Raw genomic sequence first — 16,683 nt, 5'->3', positions numbered from 1 at the left:
ACTAACTTTCACTTAAAAAAGATTAATTTTGAACCAAATAATAGCTTTTTGGAACCAAGAGATTAATTTTAAACAAAAAAAGGTGAATTTGTAACAATTAAAAAAAAAAAATTTCCACCAAAAGATAAATTTTCAACCAAAAAATATTAATTTTCTACGAAAGTATAAATTTTTTACCAAAAACGATGACTTTTTCAAAAAAATTGTTGAATTTTCACAAAGAGTATGTTTTTGAAGTAAAAGAGATTATTCCTTAAACAAAAATACAATAATAGACTTTTCAAATAAAATTAATTTTCAATCAAAAAAGATCAATTTTCAATTAAAAAATATGAGTTTTTTTACAAAAGTATAAATTTTCAACCAAATTTTTCAAAAAAAATCGTTGAATTTTCACAAAAAGTATGTTTTTTAATTCAAAGAGATTATTTCTTAAACAAAAATACAATAATAGACTTTTTAATTAAAAAGAATTAATTTTCAACCAAACAATATGAATATTCGACCCACAATGATTACTTTTTAACAAAAGACTTTAATTTTCAACAAAATAATTAAACCTTCAACTAAATAGTAGAATTTGTAAACAAACAGTAGAATTTTTAACAAAAAAAATGATTTATTAAAAATTTTACTACATGGTTAAAAGTTGAACTAATTTGTTCAAATTTCATTTTTTTCGTGAAAGATTCATAACTTTAGTTGAAAGTTCGTTTTTTGGTTTAAAAAAATAAAATTCTTTTTGTTAAAAATTTTTTTTTTTAACTGCAAATTCAAATATTTTGTTGAAAAAGTCAACTGATTAATTGTAAATAAAATTTATTATTATTTTATGTTCTCATTTTCAAAATTAAATTGTTTTATAGAGAATTAGGCTTTTTGGCTTGCAAATTCAACAAACTGTTTTTTGTTTTTAATGAAAATTTTGTTGTGGAAATATCAACTATAACATTTTTTGATAAACATTAATATTTTTTGTTGAAAATTCAACAATTTGGTTAACATTATTTTTCATTCTTGACTGAAAAATTTTTCTTGGCAGAAAATTCATTTTTTGGTAGAAACTTCATCTATTTTTGAGTTTTTGGTTAAAAATGCAACTTCTTAGTTGAAGATTTATCTATTTTGGTTGAGGATTAGACTATCATATTGACAATTAACAAATTTTGTATAAAATTCAACTATTTGGTACCAAATTCAACTTTTTTGTAGATAATTCGTTTTTATTGTTGTTTTTTTAATTGAAAATTAATTTTTCTTGATCGAAATTCATCTACTTAATTTTTTGGTTAAAAATTGAACTTTCATGGTTTAAAAATGCAGGCTATTTATCTTTTTTGCTTGAAAATTTAACCATTTAGTAACGGATTTAACTAAGAGGTAAAAAATTGAATGTAAAGGTAAAAAAAATAGTTCTTTTTTTTGAAAATTAGTTCTCAGTGGAAATGTAAATACTCTATTTTTCAGGGTGTCCGTTTTAATCGGAGAAAAAAATTTCAGAAAATGCAATTATCTTTAAGATTTTACAGATATCTCAATAATTTCACCATGGTTTAAAATATTTAAAGAGATCAATGATTTTAAAGATTTACAAATACTTAACAGATTTTAAAGGATTAAAAAAAAATACAATCATATCAAATATTTCATCAAGATTTCACAGGTTTCAAAGATTTTAAAACATTTTCCAAAAATGTTTCAAATTTCACAGAGATTTGAATGATTTCAAAAATATTTCAAAGAATAAAGAATCTCTATGATTTCACCGTCATTTAAAGTATTTAAAAAGTTCTTTATGATTTCACAATTATTTAAAAAGATTTCGCAGATATTAGATAATTCACAGAGTTTGAAAGATTTTACAAAATTCAATTATCTTAAAAATTTCATCAAGATTTCACAGATTTCAAATATTGAAAAAGTTGTCGATGATTTCTCCATGATTAAAATTTTTTTTGAAGATTTCACAAAATTCAATTATTTCAAAGATTTGAAGGATTAAAAAATATCAATAATTTCACCCTGATTTCAAAAATTTAAAAAGATCTCAATGATTTCTCAATGACTTCAAATATTTAAAAAGATCTCAATGATTTCTCCATGATTTCAAGTATTTAAAAAATTCTCGATGATTTCTCCACGATTAAAAATTTTTTGGAAGATTTCACAGATTTTAGAAGATTGCAAAAAATTCAATTATTTCAAAGATTTCAAGGATTACAAAATCTCAATAATTTCACTATGATTTCAAATATTTAAAAAGATTTTAATTATTGCACAATGATTTTAAAGATTTAAAAGATTTCAATGATTTTAAAGAGATTAAGATTTTTTTTTAATCTTATAAATTCCCTACTGAGACTTCATTGGTTGACTTTTAATTTGCTGAATATTATTTGCCAATGGTGACCTGTTTAAAAAAAATCAACTTTTATAGAAATTTTTTTATTTATTGAAATGTTGATTTCATTCAATTTGGAAGATAATTTTATTTGCAACAATTGCCTTTTCGACTGAGGAAATTACCTTATTAAATGTTGAAAATGGAAGAAAATTGATGATTAAATCAATAATTCAGCAGTTGCAATTTTTTTTGTTAAAAATGGAAAAAAATTTTCTTTAATTTTCAATTACTGAAGTTAATAAAGAAACGTTGCTATCCATAAAAAAATATGAAAAAGTATTTTCCGAAAACGGGTTACTGTCAAATTTTGTTTTGGTAAAATAATAGTCATCCAATAATTTCTTAGGAGGGAATTTATGAAATTAAAAAAAAAAACCTAAGCCTGATAATCTCTTTGAAACTATATCCAATTTATAAAAATGAATAATTTAATGATAGAGAAGCATAAGTAATGAAAAAATCATTTAATATTGTTTAAAAATACATTTCTTATAAAAAGATTGTTTCTTTTCTGCATCTAAAAATTAATGTTTCATCTTTCCCCTTTTTTCTTGAGAAAATGACCCAATTTTCCCTGTTTCGAGTTTCTTTCGCACATGGTTTCGTAAAAAGATTTAAATATTTCATAAAAATTTCATAGATTTGCAGAATTTTAAACGATTTAACAAAGTGTTGTAGAGTGACCAACCCCTCGATAATTTATTATAGTTTATATTTCCTTTTTCTAATTTATTTTAACAATATTTACCTTAGAAATTGCAGCCTCTAGATGATAATCCTGACTGCCCTGGTCCATATTTCCAGAAATCATATACGCGAGAGATTCCGTGACATACTGAAGAATTGCCATTCGCGATATTTTTTCCTGAATTGCACCGTAATTGGCAATTGTCTTGCCGAATTGCACTCTTTGTGTTGCGTGCTCAACTGCTTTTTTTATGCAGAACCTCTGAGTTCCAGCCAAAGCTGCAGCCATGCCGAATCTTCCGTTGTTTAAAATATTCATGGCGACCTAAAAAATAATATATACAACGAATTCTTTTCAATAAAATAAAAATAAAATAATAGACAGGCACCATATTGAATTTAATATGAAACGCTTACGAGTTAAAATCGAAATATAATATAATATATAATATAATAATTTGAACACCGAAAAGGGACGAATTTTCAATCTAATAGTTAAATTTTTAATTTTCCACCTACTGGCCGGAATTTCCAACAAAATAACTTAAAATTCTACCAAAAACAATTTTGCTTTTAACCATAGAGTTAAATTTGCATCCAAGAGGGATGAATTTTCAACTAAGACCTTTTCTAACGAAAAAGATTAGTTTTAGATCAAAAATAACAAATTTTCATTGCAATAAAGACCAAAAATGTTTATTTTTAAACAAATTAGTTGAATTTTCAATCAAATTATTTTTTGAGAAGACAGTAGAATTTTCAACAACAACAAAATTAATTGTCAACCATGAAAGATGAAAATCAAAAAGATAAATTTTTAACAATAAGTTGAATAGTTACATGTTTCTTTTTGAAAATTAATTCTTAACAAGAAAAAACTAATTTTTAATAAAATAGTTAAATTTTCAACTAAAATGATGAAGTTTTAACAAAGCAGTTGAAATTTTCACCAAGCAGTTGAATTTTCATCGATAAAAGTCACAGTTGATATTTCAACCAAAAAGATGTTTATCCTAAATATTAAAAGCGTTGAATTCAAACGAAAAAGAAGGTTTTTAAAACAAACTAGTTAAATCCTCAAAAAAAACGGATTAGTTTTTAACCAAACAGTTGTATTCTTAAACCAAAAATATTACATTTCTGTCAGAAGAGATGAGTTTTCAAACCAATAAGACGAATTTTCAACAAGAATTAAATTTTCAACCAAGAAAGATTAAAAAGTTAAATAAGAAAAAAAATTGCAAACAAACAGTTAAATCATCTGCCAAAATAATAGAATTTTTAATCCAAAAAGACCAATTTTCCACCAAATAGGTGAATTCTTAAAGAAAAATGTAATAGTCGAATTTTCAACTAAAAACAATCAATTTTCAATTACGAAATTACTTTTCAACAAAATAGTTAAGTCGTCAATCAATAAAATTAGTTTTTAACAGAATACTTTAACTTTCAACCAAAGAGTTTAATTTTCAATACAAAAAGATGAATTTTTAAGGAAAAATGGAATAGTTAAATTTTCAGTTAAGTAAATTAGATTTCAAGAGAAAAACAAATTTTTAACAAAATTGTTAAATCTTTCACGAATAAAATGAGTATTTAACTAATCAGTTCAACTTTTAACCAAGCAAATGAATTTACGACCATAAAAGATGACTTTTTAACGGATTAGTTTAATTTCCAACAAACAAAAAAAGACTTTTCTACCAGAGAAGATTAATTTTTAATCTAAAAGGACGAACTTTCTATCCAAGAAGACAAGGATTCAACAAAAAATGAAATAATGAGATTTTCAGTTAAAAAAATTAATTTTCAACCAAAAAAGACGAATTTTCAAGAAAATAGTTAAATTTTCCTCTAAAAACTATCAATTTTCAACCAAAAATGAAAGTTAAATTTTCAGTTAAAAAAAGTTTTTGGATTTTTAACATAGAAAATTAAATTCTTAGCGAAAATTGTAATAGTTGAGGTTTCAACTCAAAACCATACATTTTTAGACAAAATTAAAACAGCTTAATTTTAAGTTATTTATTTATTTTTTGACCGGGAATTTTACAAATTTTTTAAAATGAAAATTTTTGTCCAACTTTGATTTCAATCGTTTTTAAAATAATTTTTCAAATTGTGATTTTTATAAATTATTCTTAAATTTTTATAAATTCAGTTTAGAATGCCTACTTCGAAAATCATTCACTTTAAAAATGGTCCAATTTCGATTTTTAATTTTTAAAAGAATATATTTTAATTTAAAGAATTTTTAAATGCAGTTTTAAAGGCTTAAAAAATCAGAAATTTTTAAAATCGAAGATTTTAAAATTAAAAAACAGGGTGGCCGTCGGGCCGGGAATTTGATGAATTTTTAGAAGAAAAATCTGCCCATGTTCGATTTTACCAGTTTTTAAAAAATAATTGAAGTGCAGTTTTGAATATTTAGACAATTAAAAGCATTTGAAGTTGAAAACTGTTGATAAAAAACAATTTTATTTTATCAACTGTAAATGTAAATAAATAAATTATTTTTAAAATGGATCTGTACTCTCTAAGTATAGAAATCTGAACAATAATTGATTTGACCAAAAAATTCTAGATCCGTTAAAAATGTGAGAATTTCCAGATTTTAACTGTTTTAATCCGAAAATCTTAATAAGAATTGAAATTAATACATCATTTATTCCGATAATTTTATTTTTAATGAAAATTTGCATGATTTATCAATAATGTATTTTTAACTCAGAGTTTTAGATTTTCCTTTATATTATTTTTTATATTATATTTAATAAATAAATTTATTAATATATTATTTATATTAACTTTTTTTGGCTATTAAAAAATGTAAACGTGCGTTTTACTATTTTCAACTTAAAAATAAATCCAAAATAATATAGTCATAATTAAAGGTTTTTATTAAATTTAAAATATTGTGAGTCCAAATTATTTAATTTTTATCCCATTTAATTTGAAATTTCTTAATATAGAAAAAGAATAATTCTATAATATTTAGCAATATTGTACTGTTTATTTAAGACGAGTATATTTAAACCAAATATTTAAAAGAAAACTATTTGAAACTGAATTAATTTATATAGAAAGCTTTGAACTTTTAAATTTTGGAAGAACTTTTAAACTTACAATTTTAATTGTTCTATTTAAAAAGTGTTTAATTTATAAGTGAAATTGTTAAATTTAGACGCATAAATAATTATTGAAGACGTATTATTTGTAGAAATTTTTTAAAGAAATATTTAGAAGTTTTGAAAAGATTCAAAGTTAATTAAAAACTTGAGATTATTTCAAGTAATTTAAACGAAGTGTGTTAACATTTTTTGCAGAGCTTCTAAATATATTTTTTAAATAATCGAAATTTTCCTAAAATTTTTGAAAATACTGCAAATTAAAAAGTCTTTAAAACCTTCTATAATCTTTCAAAGTGATAAATCATTTTCAATTTTCCTAAGAATCGTAAGAAAATTTTTTATTCTTTTGAAGTCTTTCACAGTTTTAAAAAAAAATTATAAATTTTTTGTTTAAAATCTGCAAAAATCTACATTTTATTTGGAATTCGGCTCTAAATACTGGAAATTATTTCAAGTTCTAAATTTAATTCGAATCTTTTTAAAACTTCTAAATATCTCTTAAAATTACTCTAATATTTTTACAAATAACAGGTGTTCTATTGTTTTTCATAAAATAAAATAATTTTTTTTTTCAAATTTTCAGGATTTTCTAAAAGTTATAGAAAAAATTCAATTCATTTTGAAATATAATTAAAAGTCCCGAAAAGAATTCAAAAATTGTTTTGAATTTGGAAAATTTTAAAACCACTTCTAGATTTTTAAAGATTTGGAACTAAAATTTTAAAGCTTTTGAAGGATGCCTAGACTATTTAAAACAAAAATAATTTCATTTCTAATTTAAGAACTGTTGAGATAAAAAATAATTTGTCAATTTTTAATGTGTCTAAATTAAAATTACTTAAAATAATACTATTAAAATAAAATGAATTTATTATTTTGAAATTGAATATGTTAATGTGGATTTATATTTTTGGAACTTAATCTGAAACTTTGAACTCTATAATTTGTAAAAGTTCTCAGTTTTGCAGTTTATTTGCATTTCATTTAAAATTGTTTAATTGAAAAGTATTAGTACCTTCCATTTGGTACGTGTATATTTTTGAGTATTTGAATACACAATTTTTGAATTGGAAACTTTTTAAATTTTTTTTGAAACTTTTAAACTTCAATTTTAAAAGTTTGGAATTCAAGTGTTTAACTTTGTATGCTTTAATGTGTTTTTTTTTGTTTATTACTTTATATGGAAAAATGTTTAGATATAGTTTGACTTTAAAATTTTTATTGGCCGAAAGAAAATGTTTGCGAACCGGGAAAAAACCGGGAAATGACCGGAAATTTTTTTCTTCGATGAAAACGGCCACCCTGTTAGTACAATTAATTTTTAACGACAAAAAAGCAACAGAATAAAATGAGTTTTTAACAAAATAGAGCAAATTTCAACCAACCAAACAATACAAATTATTTTTTTCAGTCTCGTCAACTGTTTTTTTTTTCTCGAAAAAAAAAAGAAACTTGTGTCGAATTGTGCTAGATTTGTGCTCTATTGTGCCTTGAAAGATTTTCTGAAAAAATTAAAATTTCAGGCCAAAAAAAGAAACAACATATTTATGTCAGCTGCGCCATTTTCTTTGTTGACAAAACGAAAATTGTGCTAGAAACTACTTGATACGCATACATCTGTGCTTCAAATAGAAAGTCGAAATCTTAAAAATTGTTTCAACAAAATTCAATATTTTTTGAACGTGAAACGTGTTTTTGACCAAATTTTTTCAAATATACGAATTTCTAAAATATGAAACTGGTGCTGAGTTCTTTTGTTTTATAAAGAAAAATTATCAAAAAATAAGAGAATTTTCGACCAAAAAGAAATAAGCTTCCACCAAAAATTGTTCGATTTTTATATTAGGTTTCATTAATTTAGTTCGCATTTAATCGAAGTGACGAGAAAATGTGGAAAACGGGGAAGTTTAATTAAAACAGGAAAAAGAGATAAATTATTTAAAAAGCGGAAAAATTTCTGGTAAGAAAATAAAGTTTCGTTTTTAAAAAACGAAATTTTCAACAAAAATCACAAAAGATGACCTTCTTACAAAATATTTATATTTTCAACAACGCAATTAAATTTTCGACCAAATAGTAGAATATTCGACCCAAAAAATTAAGTTTCAACCAAAAATAGTTCGATTTTCATATTGGGTTCGAATAATTTAGTTCATATTTATTCGAAGTGACGAGAAAATATGGAAAATGGGGAAGTTTAATGAAAACAGGAAAAAATGAGACATTTTTCTGGTAAGAAATTAAATTTTCAGCTTAAAAAACGCAATTTTCAAAAAAATGGTTAAATTTTTAACCAATAAAATAAGTTTTTAACCAAGCAGTTAAGCTTTCTACTAAGCAGTTTAATTTTCGATTACAAAAGATGACCTTCTAACAAAATAGTTATATGTTCAACAACAAAAAATTAAACTTTCGACCCAAAAAAATTAAGTTCCAGCCAAAAATAGTTCGATTTTCTTATTTTGTTCGAATAATTTTGTTCGCATGAAAGCAGAGTGAAGAGAAAATTTTTAAAACGGGAAAGTTTATTGAAAGCAGGAAAAAAGAGATAAATTTTTTACAAGTGGGAAAAATTTTGTGGTGAGAAAATAAATCTTCAACTTAAAAAAACGCAATTTTCAACAACATGGTTACATTTTTAACTAATAAAATGAATTTTTAGCCAAGCAGTCCAACTTGCAACTAAGCAGTTGAATTTTCGACCACAAAAGATGACCTTCTAACAATATAGTTACATTTTCAACAAAAAATTGAATTTCCGATCAAATAGTAGAATTTTCGACCCAAAAAATTAAGTTTCAACCAAAAATAGTTCGATTTTTATATTGGGTTCCAATAATTCATTTCGCATTTGATCGGAGTGACGAGAAAATGTGGAAAACGGAGAAGTTAAATGAAAACAAGAAAAAAAAAATAGATTATTTAAAAAGGGGAAAATTTTCTGGTAAGAAAATAAATTTTCAGCTTAAAAACGCAATTTTCAAACCAAAAAAATGATTAAATGTTTAATAACTAAAATGAGTTTTTAACCAAGCTGTTTAACTTTCAACCGTGTAGTTGAATTTCCAACCACACAAGATGACCTTATAACAAAATAGTTCCATTTTTAAAAAAACAATTAAATTTTCGACCAAGTGGAATTTTCGATCTAAAAAATTTAAGCTTCAACCAAAAATAGTTCGATTTTGGGCCCAAAAAAATTAAGTTTCAACCAAAAATAGTTCGATTTTTATATTAGGTTCCAAAAATTCAGTTCGCAATTAAGCAAAGAGACGATAAAACAAAGAAGAGTTTATTGAAAAGGATCATTAGGCAAAAAATTACTTTGAAGAATTTGAAAAAAAAAGTAGAATCTTTTAATAATTCTGAAAGGTTGGAGATCAAATTTTTCAGAAGATTTTTGGAAACATTTGAAATGGTTTAGGTTTAATTTTAAAAAAAAATAATATTAAGTTTTAAAAATTTCAAAATCTTTACTGAAAACCGGGGGAAAAAAGAGATAAATTCTTTAAAAAGGTATAAAAAAAAGGGTCTCTAAAAAGTATGAAGTTTAAACGAAAAAAAAGGTACTTCTCGAGCCTACCTTAAAGCCTTGGCCTTCCCCAACCAAGACATTTTCCGCCGGGATTTTAACATCCTCGTAATAAACTTCCGTCGTGTTACTGCATTTTATTCCCATCTTGTTTTCCGGTGGTCCGCTCGTTATTCCGCCGAAAGATCGCTCAACGATAAAGGCAGTGACTTTGTCTTTGACTTCTCCAGTCTCGGGATCCGTGACTGGAACCTGGGCGAAAACGGTCATGATTTCGGCCATGCCACCGTTCGAAATCCAAATTTTGCTTCCATTAAGCACATAGTGCGACCCGTCTGCGGATTTGATGGCTCGCGATTTAATCGCACCGGCATCGGATCCGCAGCTTGGCTCAGTTAGACAGAAAGCTGCAAAATCTCCATTACAAACCCTAGGTAAATATTTCGCCTTTTGTTCAGGTGTTCCGAAGAGAAGTATACCCTGGAAATTAAATAATTAGATTTATAATTGTCATTTACAGGGTACTCAAATGCTGGAAAAAAAATTCCACGACAATTCCAGATTTTTTCCAGGTATCTCAAATTTTTTTCATGAATAATTTTTTGCGACTTTATTATAAATAATGTTCTCTTTAGTTTCTCCGGATTTAATTAATATTGGAAGATATTCTTAAATATTTTGGCACGATGGATTAATTACATTATTTCTTGAATTTGTCTCTAAATTTCATTAATTTGAATAATAATTCAAACAAATTTTGATTTTATCTTCTTATATTTGAAATTCAGTGTATATTTAGGTAAAATAATGTGGATACTATATTAAATTCAATTTAAACCGCTTCAAATTTCTACAAAAAGATGATTTTTCCGGAAAATACATTATTTCTCGATCAAACAGTTGAATTTTCAAAGAAAGATCAATTTTCGAGGCAATAGCTGAATTTTTAACTGAAAAATACAATTATTTGAACAAAAAATGGAATAATTACATTTTCAGTTAAAAAAATTATTTAAACAAAAAGAAACATGTATATTTTTCAAACAAATCTAATTTAACTTTTAACCATTTAGATTTATTTTCAACCAAAAAGATTAATTAATTACTAAAATGATAAATATTAAATTGCAATACTTGAATTCTTAAACAAAAAATAAATTTGTGAACAGGAAGATTAATTTTCCACCAAGAATGATTTTTCAAAAAAAGATATGAATTTTTAACTGAAAAAGACCAATTTCTAACCAAACAATTTATTTTTTAACCAAACTAATGAATTTTCAACTAAAATGATGCATCTTCATCTGGAATAGATGAATTTTAAACAAAAAGACAAATTTTTGGGAAAAGAGTTCCATTTTGAAGTAAGTAGTTTAATTTTCAACATGATGAATATTGATATTTTTACTACTGATAGGGACTTTGAAGAAATTAATTAAAAGAACGAATTATCCAGAAAATACATCAATTTTAAACTAAAATGATGAGCCTTTAACCAGAATAATTAAATTTTCAACAAAAAGATTAATTTTAAGCATAGAAGATAAAATTTCTACCAAGAAATTCTAAATTTTTAACTAAAAAATATAATTTTTCAACAAAATATTGAACAGTTATTTCAGTAAAAAAAATTAATCTTCAGCCAAAGAAAAAAAAAATCAAAAGTAGCTAATTTTTTCAACCAAGGAGATTAATTTTTTTTTTTAAATGAAATATCTTTAACAACAAATTAATTTTTTAACAAAAGAATAACTCTCAATCAAGTAATTAAATCTTCATCCAAAAAAGATTAATTTAATTTATTTAATTTAATTATAGAATTAAACCAAAAAGAACGAATTTTTAACAAAATACATGAATTTCCAACTAAAATGATGAGCCTTAAACTAGAATCATTAAATTTGCAACAAAAAGATTAATTTTCAGCCTAGAAGATTAATTTCGACCAAAATTTTCAACTAAAAATTATAATTTTTTAACCAAATATTGAATAGTCATTATTTCAGCAAAAAAATCATTTTCAGCCAACGAAAAAAAATACAAAAAATAGCTGATTTTTCAACCAAGGAGGTGAATTTTTATTAAAAATGATGAATCTTCAACAATAAAAATTGATTTTTTAACAAAAGAGTAACTCTCAACCAATTAACTAAATCTTTATTAAAAAAAGATGAATTCGGTACATAAAATATATTAGTTGATATTTCAACAAAAAAATTGAATAATATTTTGTAATAAAAATAATAGATTTAAACCAAAGAGAACGAATTTTTTACGAAATACATGAATTTTCAACTAAAATGAAGAGCATTAACCAGAATAATTAAATATTAAACAAAAAGATTAATTTTCCACCCAGAAGATTAATTTGTACCAAAAAAGTCTAAATTATTAAATAAAAAAGATAATTTTTCAGCCATCGGGAAAAACAAATTTTCAAACAATAATAACTGATTTTTCAACCGAGGAGGTGAATTTTTAATCAAAATGATCAATTTTCAACAACAACAAATTAATTTTGTAACAAAAGAGTAACTCTGAACCAAGTAATTAAATCTGAATTCAAAAAAGATGAATCCTGAACAAAAAATGTATTAGTTATTTTCTCAGCCAAAAACAAAATTAAAATTTGTAATAAAGTAGAATGGAATTAAAACAAAAAGAACAATTTTTCAACAAAATACATAAGTTTTCAACCAGACACTTGAATTTTCAACTAAAACCAATCAATTTTCAATCAAAAACAAAATAGTTGAATTTTCACTTTAAAAAAATTGATTTAAAACAGAAAACCGAATTTCCAACCAAATAGTTCAATATAGTAATATAAAGCTACTTTTACAAATTCAGAATCATTGTTATTAAGTGTAATATTGCAATTAAGAAAAATGAAACATTCTAACGAAAAAACTCCCTGACATTTACAGGTTTTTCCAGGTTTATAAAAAGTCCCTTACAATTCCAGCTTTTCCAAGTAGGGCAGAAAACCTGCATTTAATTTAATTATGGGTTTGTAAAGTGAAAAAACTTATAATTAAACAATGAGATTCTTGGAAATTAAAAAAAAAAAACAAGAATTTAAGGATCAAATATGGATTAAACACTATCCCTTTTTTCTCACAATCATCTGTAATTCCTCTATTTGAGAATTTTTCCCCATTTTTTGAAGCTGCGATTTATTTTTCAAGAATTTGTTGATTTAAAAAAAAATAGAAAAAGAAAATCTATCATGACTGATTCAACTGTGCCGCGAAAGAGAAAAAAATATATCTCACATTTAATCGAGAAACTTTTTTTTCTTTTAAAATGTAATTATTAAGTAAAAATTTTATTTTATTTTCCTATAAAAAATATGATGTTACTAAATATCTCGAAAATAACTGACACATTGTTGTCGAAAAGTTGTTTGGTTGCGACAATGCGTGAATATGACTTTTAGTAGCTATTTTCAGTTTGTTTATTTATTAATAAATATTACGAATTTTCCGCACCACCAATTTTGTAAGTAAAAATTTCCATGCAAGTAATTTTATTAAATGATATAATTTTTTCTAAACATTGCTTCTACAAAATAATTGGTAAACTCTTTCGCTGTTTCAAAGAGGTAAAAAAATGAAATAATGGGCAAAAACTTACTTTGAAGAATTTGAAAAAAATGTAGAATCTTTTTAATAATTTTGAAATGTTTGAGATCAAATTTGTTCTAAAGATTTTTGGAAACATTTCAGATGGTTTAGGTTTTATTTTAAAATAATAATATTAAGTTTTGAATATTTTAAAATGTATCTAAAAAGAATCTAGAAGATTTTGACACAAGTTTTTTTAATTTTGCAGAATTTAAATGTTTACTAGAAAAACTGAATTAACTAGTCAATCCCCTTTTCCAACTCCCCCAATTTTTCAGAGCGACTAGACACAGCCTTTTTTAAAAATAATTTAAACAGAAAATTGGAAGAGATTAAAAAATATTTCAAATGATATCCTAAAATTTTGAAAAAGATTTCAAAACATTTTTTATTATTTCCTAAAATTTTGAAAATGAAAGTGAAAAATATTTGAAGCAAAATTTTGCAATTTTGCAGTATTACAAAATGTTAGAAAAAATCCGAATAAGTTTAAAAGATATTCAAAAGTTTTGAAACGATTAAAAAATAAATAAAACTTGCAAAGGTTTCAAAAAATGAAAATTGTAGATTTTGAAAAAAGAATCTTTTTAAGAATTTTAAAAGGGTTGAAGAGAATGACAAATTTTCTTTATATTCCTGTGTAAAATTTAATTAACTTTCTGGTTTCAAAAGATTTGAAGAAATTGCAATAGAAAAATCTGAAGGATTTTAAGGCCTTTTTTCATTTTGCAGAATTAAAAAAAAAATTCAGATATTTAAAAAATATTTTTAAACGATATTCATAAGGTATAGAAGTTATGAAATTATTAAAAAAAAAAGAATTTACGTAAGGTTCGTGTGAACAATTTTAATATTTTTTTATTTTGAAAAATGAATTTTAAGAGAAAATTGAAAAAGATTTCATAATATCTCAAATGATTTTCTAAAATTTCGAAAAAGAGAGCAAAATTGATCAATTTGATAAGATTAAAAAATAAACGAGATAAATTAAATTCAAAAGATATTTAGAAGTTTTGAAAAGATTCAAATTTTAAAATAAAATATTTAAAAAAATGTAAAAATATCTAGATTTTGAAAGATTTTAAATAAAAACTTGAAAAGCTTCAAAAGAATTTTCAAAGGTTTCAAGAGAATAACAAATTTCAAAATATTTCAAAAAATTTCAAAGAATAAATTTACAGCGATTCTTAATAAGTTTAATGATTTTTTTCAATTATTCAAATGCATAGGCGAAAAACAAATTTAATTTATTTTAATTGTTTAAATACTTTTTTGTATATATTTAGCTCAGAAACAAAATTTGTAGTATATTAAATATCTAATAAATTAATAAGTACTCATGAAAAGTGAAAACCATTTTCACAGAGTACCAATAATAATTCTGCAAAACGAATATTAAATTTTCAACATGGTAAATATTGTAAAATGTGAAAATAGTACATTTCAATTAAATTTTCTTTTTACTGACATTTATAATGTTTATTAAAAATTAAAATTAACGCTTAATAGAAAAATCTATAATATTTTATATATCTTTTTAAAGCTAGAGAATAATTTACTTCCTTTCGTTATAAGGCATTTATAAAAATTAATTATGTTATAAAAATATCTAATGTTACAAATATGTCAAATATTTCTAACGCTTTATATTATAAAGAATAGGATTTATGAAATAAATAAATTTGTAGAATAAAAAAGCGTATTTGTGAAACATACCTTTAAAAACAATTGAAATGAATTGAAGGTGCCAAAAGTCAGATATCTGAAAAAAATAATTTTTCTAGGATTTTAAGAATCAAAATATTATAACTGATGTAATTTCACAATTTAATTTTTGGTGATCAATTTCCTTACCAATTTTTGAAAAATGTTTGCATTGTAATAAATTACGGCTTACTTTTCCTGGGAAAACATTCTCTACGACTTTACTGTTTCCAATTTTTAAAATAACTAAATGATCTTAAAATATAATTATTTGTTTTAAAAATGTTTTCTTAACAAAAATAAGCCGTCATATATTAAAATGCAATAATTTTCAAAAATTGGTAAGAAGTGACGATCAGAAAAAATAATATATAAATAAGATAAAAAAGCTATAATATTTTGATTCTTAAACCATAAAAAAACTATATTTTTTTAAATATCTTACTTTTGGCACGACTTACTTTTGTATAACAACTTTAATCAATTATTTGCATTAAAAAAAAATTTATTGCATATGTTACTCATGATCTCTCGTTTAAATCAGAAAAAATGTGTACAGTACAAAACACTTATTTATTATATAATAGTTTCAAAGTGCACAAAAATATTCCGATATTTAAAAACAATTGTAACGAATTAAATTTTATTTTAAAATTTTTGATAACAACTTTAATTAATTATTTTGATATTATTGATTGAAAATTCATGTTACCAATAAATTGCGTTTAAAAGAATGTTTAATTGCATAGTTTCGATATCATTTTTACTCTGTAATCTTACTGAAAGTTTTAATTTTTCTTATGGTGCAATAATTTTTTTTCATTATTTTCTAAGTGAACAAAAAAGATTGTAATATTGACAAACAATTGTAACGAATTGACATTTTTTCACATTTTTTGATAACCACTTTAATGAATTATTTTATTAATATTATTGAAAATTCATGTTACCAATAATTTGCGTTTAAAAAATCGTTTATTTGCATATTTTTACTTATTCTCAATTTTCCTTATAATGTGATACTTTTTTTCAATTCTTTTTAGAGCGAAGAAAAAATATTGCGATCTTTAAAAAAATTAATATTAATACTAATTTTATATTTTAATTTTACAATTGTAAGGGGAAAAAATAATCGCGCATATGATTTCTTATGAGTTGCACTTATTATTTTTTGTTTATTACGAAAGTATGTTTAAAAGAAAAAATCCTCTTCTTTCGAAGAAAAATTCTCTTACTTTTTCCTGCATTTGAAATGCTAAGCCTCTGTGATCGTGGTTCAATTTGAAAGTTGAACTTTAAAGAGAAATTTAAATTTTTATTGACTCTAAATTTAATTTCTTACATGAAAAATCGTCTAATTACCTTGAAACCAATACTTTGATGAGCACCTAGAGTGATTCCAACTCCGAGATCGTGAGAGCCAACAATTTCTACACAACGAGCATATTGAGTATTGTTGAGACCAAGTCCACCTAAATCTTGTGGCACTTGAAGACCGAAAGCGCCGATTTCCCAGAGAGCTTTCATAGTCGTCTCGTCGATCGAAGAGTTCTCATCGTTTTTGTATGGATCGTTCACTTCCTGCAAATTTGAGAAATT

The 16,683-nt window shown here is 23.6% G+C and overlaps 1 protein-coding gene across 1 annotated transcript in view; it reads right to left on the bottom strand.

Moving 5' to 3' along the window:
* LOC117168558 (very long-chain specific acyl-CoA dehydrogenase, mitochondrial) overlaps positions 1 to 16,683 on the bottom strand; it is a 40,855-nt gene that overhangs the window by 9,439 nt on the left and 14,733 nt on the right. The window contains exons 3-5 of the mRNA XM_033354305.1: positions 16,447 to 16,665; positions 9,806 to 10,234; positions 3,153 to 3,416 (exon numbers count right to left, since the gene is read on the bottom strand). Coding sequence (XP_033210196.1) covers positions 3,153 to 3,416; positions 9,806 to 10,234; positions 16,447 to 16,665 — 912 coding nt within the window. The remainder of the gene's footprint in view (positions 1 to 3,152; positions 3,417 to 9,805; positions 10,235 to 16,446; positions 16,666 to 16,683) is intronic.

The sequence above is a fragment of the Belonocnema kinseyi genome, chromosome 2 (assembly GCF_010883055.1).
Source record: "Belonocnema kinseyi isolate 2016_QV_RU_SX_M_011 chromosome 2, B_treatae_v1, whole genome shotgun sequence".
Lineage (NCBI taxonomy): Eukaryota > Metazoa > Arthropoda > Insecta > Hymenoptera > Cynipidae > Belonocnema > Belonocnema kinseyi.
Note: the sequence above shows the minus strand (reverse complement) of the source record. Positions and strands in the feature narration are given on the sequence as shown.